This window comes from Sinocyclocheilus rhinocerous, unplaced genomic scaffold (assembly GCF_001515625.1).
Source record: "Sinocyclocheilus rhinocerous isolate Xijiao unplaced genomic scaffold, SAMN03320098_v1.1 scaffold1152, whole genome shotgun sequence".
NCBI lineage: Eukaryota > Metazoa > Chordata > Actinopteri > Cypriniformes > Cyprinidae > Sinocyclocheilus > Sinocyclocheilus rhinocerous.
In genome coordinates, this window is record NW_015625590.1 from 809,757 (window position 1) to 818,836 (window position 9,080).

The following is a 9,080-nucleotide window of genomic DNA, read 5'->3' on the forward strand; positions in this document are numbered from 1 at the left end:
ACAAAATAAATTATATATATATATATATATATATATATATTATTTTTTTAAGCCACATTATGTTAAAACAATTGATCTTTATTTGAAAATAATGCTAAGAAAAAGCATCCTAATAATTATTTTTAGCTTTGTCACACAAGTGTATGCTTGCCGCATGAACTAGCTTCAGCCATGTGACGCAAAGCGAATGATGACATTTGGTCTTTGCATGGCATTCTCAGCAGAATCTGTGAGGAACAGTGGCGTGCGACGAAAAGACAGACACTTGAAGACATCGAGTTAAGTAAATGAAGGTTCACATAAAAGCGTGTAAAGGGCCCTCAGCAGCTCTCCTTATACTGACACCATCTGCTCGGCACTGATGTGAACTCGCGCATACAGCACGGCCTCTGTTTGTGCGTAGCTTCTCGAGCGGCTGATGAATAGAGCGTCTGCTTTGTAGCGTGTGCCAATAACTTTGATGGCAGATCATTAGAATGAGCGCTAACATCTTTTCTGAGTGGCCTTTTTTGTTACATTCCTTGATGTGTACAGGTGTGGATAAAGGAGGAAAGATCCAGATTTGAATTGGAATATAGTGAATTGCACATGGCCTAACTGATCCTGTCGGAGCATTAGCTGTGGGCATCTCATAATACTGACAGGGGCACAGTAGCTCAAATGCTATATTTATCCTTTCATTAATAAAGTCCAAGGAACAAATTGATTTTAAAACACACTGGGCATTGATGTCTGTGCTTCTAAATCACATTTTGAACAGATACAGTGGCTCTAAAAAGTATTTAAAACAGCTTAACAAACAGAAAAATATCAAACCAAGCATCATTTATTTTGAATAAAACACTTTTCCAGCAAAAGTTTTCCACGTGCTCAAAACAGTGGCCTCAAAAATATTCTGACACTTGAAATGAATGCAATTAGTAACAATTCTAACTAAATCCACATTTTTGAGCATGTGGAAAACCATTTTTATAAACATATCCATTGCTTTATAATTTAAAACCTTGCAAATCTCTTTTTGTGAAAAGTTTTGCTTGAAAAGTGTTTTATTCAAAATAAATGATGTTGGTTTGACATTTTTCTATGTAAAGCAAAAAAAAAAAGAAAAAGAAAAAAAATAGGTGTGCACGTTCAAATTCCACAGTTTGTCTCAAATGCAGAACAACAACAAAATACTGACAGGGGCACAATAGCTCAAATGCTATATTGGGCTTGTGAAAATATGACAGATTTGTCGAACCAACATTTCTGTAAATAAAGCAACAGCCAAATGTTGTTTGTGGAACAATGTGTGCAGGGAAATAAAACAGAAATGGATGTTTGGATGTGATAAGAAACAGCAATTCATGTGACAGGATAATGCACATCAGATAACGAGATTGAGGAAGTGCTCAATGCTCATTTAGAGATGATGTGACAGGACTATTGATTTATTTGCAATTCACATACTGACCATGTCAGTAACACGATTGATAATCTCTACATTGATTCTTGGGTCTTTTGAGCCGGATTTGATTTGCTTCAAGGGACAAAATGGTGTTTTAATTAATCCTTTTCCCAATTAGTCTTTTTTTAAGACTAAATCATTTTAGGCTTTTTGAGTTAAATGTGTGATTTATAATAAGAAACTATATTTAAATCCACACAGACTAAATTAGAAATTTAGAAAAGGTAAACTAGTATCACTTGTTGATTTCAGAACAGTTTTAGTTATAAATGCTTAACAAGAAATAAAAAAAATAAATAAAAGAAATGCTCTAAATGCAAAGTTCAAATTTAAACTCACCCAGTGAGGTAATTCTCAGGAATTACATTTTTAATAATCAAATGAAGTAATCAGAATAATCAGGAATGTGTAACACTTACTGATTAAAACAGAAAGGAATAGTGGACCAGCCAATTAGAAATTAACAGCCATAAAATGGGTTGTCTCTGTAGGTTATTTTCATTTTTTGACCCCCCTAAAAATACTTCTATAAAATATATTCTCTTCGCAATGGCAAGAAAGGGTTGCCATTTTAAATAGTGACTATATTTGTACCATTCAGAATGACAAAACAAGGGTTTTTATTGCCAAAATGGCAAGACATTTTATATAGTTCTTCATTTTTGAATAGTGATAATCCTGGGTTTCGAAAATGTATCAAATTCAAGAATTTTTATAATCATTTATAAGAACTAGAACGCTGCTTTGAAAAGCGACAACGTGATGAGACTCCATTCTTTATTATTTCAACCTCCATTAAAACTGTTTCTTAAACATGAAGTATTATCTCTCTAATTATCCATTTAAAGATCTGAGCAGATATGTTCTAACTCCATTGTCAAATTGGCCATTTTAGGCAAGGTTTGGCACATTACATTTTTCTCTCTAATTGCAAAATGCACAGGCTCTAATTGGACAGATCTGTGTTGTGCACTTAGTCTAGTCTTTAATAAGGGTCTTCAGTTCTGATGTCTTTCTCTGTTTTTTCTTGAAGACTTAATGGATTTCCAGAGACATTAGATTTAACTTAATAATGGCGAGGGTTGCGGCATTAATAAAGCGTGCCTTCAAAACCGGCGAATGCAAATGTGTATATTTAAATATCCTCTTGATGTGTGTTTCTTTTAAAGTTGAATTTCAATTTCATTTCATCAAACCCGACAGCCGTGTCTCTGTTTATGTCACAAGCAACATGAATATGCATATGGTGAATGGTAAAATTCATAAGCGTATGATGCCTCATCTCATGGCAGCGGTGTGCTTATTATGTAGATGATTTTATGGCTGATCTACGCGGCGAAATGTACATGAATAGATTTGTTTTTTGTGCGATCAGACAATTAAAGGTGTCAAAAATGTTTTGAGCTAATTCTGCTACTGGTAATACAATTCTAACAAGTAAATGATACACTAATAAAAGGTCTAATGAGGTCCACAGTGTTCTTTAATGGACCAGTAAACGTTTGGCCTCACAATAAACATATCCCTAAATGCTCTTTAAGGCTTATATGCTATGAAACACTCGGGACATCATGTAGATATTTAAAACCTTGCTCCAAACAGTAATTTCCTGTTCAATTATGCCAAATCTCAATGAGCCATGATTCTAAAAACAGCCCCCTTTGACGGCCCAGTTGTGAAGGTCTGGCATCGCGCCTCATTGTAATGCCAGAGAAATGACAAGACATAAAACACAACATGCTTTCAGGTGGTCAGATTAAATGGTATTTTGTGCTTTCTTCCAGAATGAAAGGCAACTGTGCTGAATAAACTATTTTGCCTACCTTTATGCTTATCAAATCCTATTATGAAATGATGTCATTTCGATTATCTTAAATACCCTGTAAAATGTTCTGCCAAAGCCTATCAGAAATTTAATTACGTATTGAATTACGATGAAATGGAACAGCAGTGGTGATGCATATTTGAACTTAACAGAAATGACAAAATTCGCTCGGGCGAAGAGCAGAAGGGAGCTAAATTTCAGCTGATAATGATTATTATTAATACTTATTAGAATGAGTAATGTCAATAAAAACTTTTACATTGAAAACAAAAGTATTTTTGACAGTATTTTTTTTTCTTTTTAAAAACGGTGGTCTTGTCTTGCTCAAAGCCCGAGAGAGAATAAACTGAGAGGGGAGAGAGATGTTTCGTTTTCTGGGTTGTGCCCCACAGGTACCCGTGTGTCAGTTTACCAACAAGCTGCCTGTTAGGCAGTGAGGTGAGACCGCGGGTTCACCTGCCAATCAAGAGCATCTCAGCCTCCCTCCTCTGGACACTGGCTTTATGTGGGCTCTTTACTTCAAGAGTTCTGACTGTTGTTCAGAAGCTATCTTTAGCAGGAGGGGCGAGAAGAGGAAATATGATTTGGTATAGGTATAGAGGGGAAAAAAATGGAAAAAAAGAAGAATGATGAGGTGTCTTTGGGCCACGGAGCCTCTCTCAAACAGAGCTGCAGGAAATAAACAGCAATCACTGTAGCATGACTGAAAATCCACTGAGCAGGCAGCCTTAATTGAGCCCCCCTCTCTCTATTTCCTTTTCTCTCTTCCCCCTCTCCATGGATAATAAGCACAAGATCCCTTAACCTTCTGTGCATTTTAAAGACCATTAATTGTTGTGTAAAACTGCATTTTGCAGAAGTCAAGGGGTGCACAGACCCTCAGGCGGTGTGTGATAGCTCAGATATTTCGAGTTGAACGTCTCAACGTGACAGATGGGTGTCGCCAAATGAGGTGCATTCTGTACAGTCACTAGTATACACAGCAGTGGAAAACAATAATCATACATAACATAATATTTGCATGAGTGCTTGAGAATGTGACTAGAAATACCGATTTATGATGTGCTTATGTTCAAAGCACGTTTTCTTTGGTCAGTGACTAGGTGTTTATTGCTGTTAGATTTAATCACCTTATTTTATGTATATTGTATTTTGTACATTATACTGAAAAAATTGGTGTCGAAACAATTTTCACTTAGAAATTGCTAGTAATTGTCTCAATCAGTTACAAGGAAATGGCAAGTAACATTGAATTAAACTTGAATTTTTGAAGTATAAAAACTGAATTAGTACCTCTCTCTATTTCCTTTTCTCTCTTCCCCCTCTCCATGGATAATAAGCACAAGATCCCTTAACCTTCTGTGCATTTTAAAGACCATTAATTGTTGTGTAAAACTGCATTTTGCAGAAGTCAAGGGGTGCACAGACCCTCAGGCGGTGTGTGATAGCTCAGATATTTCGAGTTGAACGTCTCAACGTGACAGATGGGTGTCGCCAAATGAGGTGCATTCTGTACAGTCACTAGTATACACAGCAGTGGAAAACAATAATCATACATAACATAATATTTGCATGAGTGCTTGAGAATGTGACTAGAAATACCGATTTATGATGTGCTTATGTTCAAAGCACTTGTTACTGGCCATAGTTGGGTTAGTCATGGAGGGAGACGGGAGCCAAGCCACATCTGGAAGCCCTAACGATTCGCAACACGACCCGGGGTAAGTCAGAGCCAATGCTGACAGCACTTGACTTTTTTTCCTTGTGTGTTTTTCTCCAGTGAGCATGTTTTAAAAACGCTCTTCCGGGTGCACGCAACTACTACACTTTTGTTTGATGTATATTAGTGAGCACAGCCCGCCGGGGCTCAGTAAACACACCGCTCTGCTTTGCCTTCGTTTAGCTCTGCTTTTTTGTCGCTTGCTACACGTCAAAATGGCCGATCTGACATCTGGACTCACTTCTGCTGTGTTTTCCCCTTACAGTAAAATGTTTATCGGTGGCCTCAGCTGGCAAACTTCACCAGGTAAGAGACCGACGGTTCGCTGTCATTTGCACGCGTTTGTCGGGTCGGGCTGTGTTGTGTTTCTTTCATTGTATCCAGCCTGGCGCGCTGTGCGGGATATGTGCCGTCATTTGAAGTCCTCTATTCGACCCCTGTTAGACATCCAGGGGGGCGTTTAATTTACAAACTGGTGTGTAACGCACGAATGCTTTGCTCATGTGTGCTCTTTTCTTTCTGTTTTGTTTCACAGACAGCCTTAGAGACTATTTTAGTAAATTTGGAGAAATCAGAGAATGTATGGTGATGAGAGATCCCACGACAAAACGCTCCAGGTAAAAAAAGACAAGTTTTTTTTGGTAATCTCTTAACACGTTGAGGTTTTTAATCTAAGCGATAAATTGTCGATTTTGCCCTTGCGCTGTTATTCGGATGCTATGCGCTGTTGAGGCGACTGGATCGGTGTGTTTGTGGACAGGATACAGTTTGAAACTGATTTTGGATTCTTAATGTTAAACCAAATGTCTTTAATAAACCGAACGCTTTAATGCGGTTGCGTGTGTTTTGGCTTTGACATTGGCACGTTAGTGGGTTTTTCTCACTTGAAATTGTCATTCTTAACCCTGGGTTATTTTCCGTGTTTCACACTGTTCATACTTTACCATGGGTTAGTAATTAATCCTGCGCCGTCAGATTTTATACTGTACGTTAGTAGCTTAATTTGCATATTCATGAGGATTAAAACGTTGATTGGACGCTTATAGCACGCGACCTGTTTTAATATCAGTAGAAATGTCGCTACGCAGATCCTCTCTAGTTGCCTTACATCCACTGAAACGTACCGCAAAAATACATTGTTTCCCTCAATCATTTAAATTAAGCAGCGCGTTAAAGTTTCTGCGACTGTACAATGCGTATGAATATTTAATGAGCGAAGCGCCGAAGCCGTTTATGATTGGTTGTCTGTTGCTAAACAACTCGGGTATACGTTAGCAGATTTTCATAACGGACGGCTAAATGCGCTGCTGAACACCTTTCAAATTACAAGTTTAAACGTTTCTTAACCTAAGGTTGTAACCGGCTTTTACTCAGGGTTTAAAAATACATTTAACCCAGGATTAAGTGTGGCGTGAAAAGTCCTTATGTGTCCTTGACAAACTGTATTTCTAAGGTAACATGTTATGCAAATGTTTATCTGATATGTTTCCTCAACAAAGTTCTTGCTAAATAATAATAGTGTGGATGTATTAAAGGGATATTTCACAAGGAAATGGAAATTCTGTCATTGTTTATTCTGTGAAACACAAAAGGAATTGTTAGGGACTGACAGTTTCAGTCACCATTCACTTTTATTTGCATTTTTTCCCCCATATTCAATGAAAGTGAATGGTGACTGAAGCTGTCATTCTACGCATTCTTTTATGTTCCTCAGACGAATGAAAGTCATACTGGTTTGGAACTACATGAGGGTGAATAAATGATGACAGAATTTTCATTTTTGTGCAACCTGCCGTACTTTTTTGTCCTTGACACACTGTATTTCTAAGATAACATGTTATTGTAAATGTTATAGATATTGAAGGTCATGTAGCGTTTAATAATAGAATAGAATGGATATGTTAACAAGCTTACCAGTCAAACACGTGTAACGCATCGCTGTCAGCGCCTAATGTATGTCTGTGTTTTTGTTTGTTTTGTTTTCCAGGGGATTTGGCTTTGTTACGTTTGCGGATGCGGCCAGTGTAGATAAGGTCCTAGCTCAACCTCACCACGAGTTAGATTCAAAGACGGTACGTTCCCTTCTATTTGCGTTTATGTTTTGTGAAGTGCTGTTTAAACATGCTTGTAATCTGTGACCATTCAGTGGTGAAAAGACGCACAGTCTCGCTATCATATCCCTTCCCGGGTCGAGGCACTCCGCGGCATTCGTCATTGTACCACACACACAACAGCGGGGCACTTGACATAAATAAGTAGCCGGATAATTAGTCCTGTCTTCCTCACATGCCTCAACAGGATTAACCCCTTGCTTGCCAAACTGGAACTGGGGAACAAAGGGTTAAATCTCATCGAGGTATGGGGCAAGAAGGGACTAATTACCTGCGGTGTTATTCGATCGTGACTCCAGCTGTGTTCAGCGCATCTTGTGACATAAGACTTGCAATGTATGACGTAGTGTTTTGCTCTCTTGTTCATGTCTGAATTTTCCAGACAGAACTCCGGATGTTGCTCAGGGCAAGCATGCATTTTGGATGCATGCATAAGTTCACTGTAAACCTTGCTGACTAGAAATGTTTTACGTGCATGATTTACATGGTAAACTAATTTGATCACATTTGTTTCTTTTTGTATTTTCATAGTATATTTACACTTAAGTTGATACTTTGTCATTTGTGGTGCAGGTTAGTGTGTGTACTGGTGTACACTTTTCCATTATTATACATTTAAGTGTTATGCATTCCGTTTATTTCCTAATGTGTCATTAATTATTTATTTTAATTTTTTCTTATTTATTTTTCAGTTGTTTTATTCATGCCTGGAGTTTGCCGTTGTTTCGACATTAAAAGGTGCTTGTAATATGAAAACTTGAAGTAAACTTAAAGTTTAGAGTATGTAATAAGATTTTTTTTGTATATTTTTAAATAAAGATTCTAATTTTTAAAAACATTTTGAAGTGTGCCTTTACCTGTAGAGGTTAGGATTATTTTATAGATATTTATATTGTAGTACTTATATTATAACATTTTTATTTATATTACATTTTATTTGTATAACATTTTATTTATAGTGTTTATATTATAACATTTTATGTAGTATGGATTCTTCTAAAGCATTTCTATTTGGGAATAGGAGTAAAATCTGGAAAATATTGTGTATTTATATTGTTGTTTATATTATTTTACCTTGGCCATGTAACTATGCAAATGGAGTCATACGTACATTTCTGTCAGCAAGAAATAGGTTTGCCTTTTTCAACCTAATCTAAATCCAAGCTGAAATACATTTATTTTTCCATGGGACAGTGAACCCCAGGATAAGCAGACGCTGTATCAGTAAAAAAAAGTTTTTTTATGTATAAAGTCACCATCTTTCCTGTTTGTAGATGCAGCTGCTAGTTACCTGTAGGAGTCCAGAGTGAAAGAGCCTTTTATTTGGGACAGCTAGGGTGTGGACAAATACCGCGTTCACTGACTTATTTTAATGGATGCCATGTTGCTGCAAGTTCATATCAAGAGACGGACTGTATTTAAAGGCGTTCACAGAGGTTCATAGCTTCCCTCAGGAATTTTGTGGCTAATACTCTTCTCCCAGAACACTGTGTATTGGCATTCCCAGTGCTTTCCTTAAAAAAATGTGTAATGTGTAATTCTGTGATAAAATGGGATTAGAATTATTTTTCTGTTACTAGGTGAGTAGGCAATTTGCTAGTAACACTGTTGTAAATATGTTTTGTTAAACATAGACCCTTTCTAATAAAAATTGAAATTTCAAGATAAATTGGAATAATTTCTAAAAATATATACAAATAAGGGAAGATTTTAAATTTTATTAGGTATTTTAAAGGGGTCCTATTATGCTCTTTTACAAAGTCTTGATGTTGTTTTGGGGGTGTACTAGAACAGGCTCTCATACTAGGTTGTTCGAAAAACACATTATTTTTCACATATTTTACATTATTACAACACATCTCTCCCCGGTCTGGCATGAACGGCTCGAATAGTTCCTGTATCAAATGAAAGCCCGCCTTCTGAAATACGAAATGTGCTGTGATTGGTTAGCTGGGACAGTGTGTGTTGTGATTGGCA

The 9,080-nt window shown here is 36.9% G+C and overlaps 1 protein-coding gene across 4 annotated transcripts in view; it reads left to right on the top strand.

The window, feature by feature from the left end:
* The first annotated feature begins 4,910 nt into the window (after positions 1-4,910).
* LOC107756416 (RNA-binding protein Musashi homolog 2-like) overlaps positions 4,911-9,080 on the top strand; it is a 91,686-nt gene continuing 87,516 nt past the window's right edge. For 3 of the 4 annotated variants that reach the window (XM_016573515.1, XM_016573529.1, XM_016573522.1), the window contains exons 1-4: positions 4,911-4,993; positions 5,258-5,298; positions 5,528-5,609; positions 6,980-7,064. In XM_016573515.1, the coding sequence (XP_016429001.1) occupies positions 4,932-4,993; positions 5,258-5,298; positions 5,528-5,609; positions 6,980-7,064 (270 nt within the window). In that variant the 5' untranslated portion in view covers positions 4,911-4,931. Of the gene's footprint in view, positions 4,994-5,257; positions 5,299-5,527; positions 5,610-6,979; positions 7,065-8,377; positions 8,640-9,080 lie in introns of those variants that run through there. The other variant, XM_016573536.1, reaches the window with a different exon arrangement.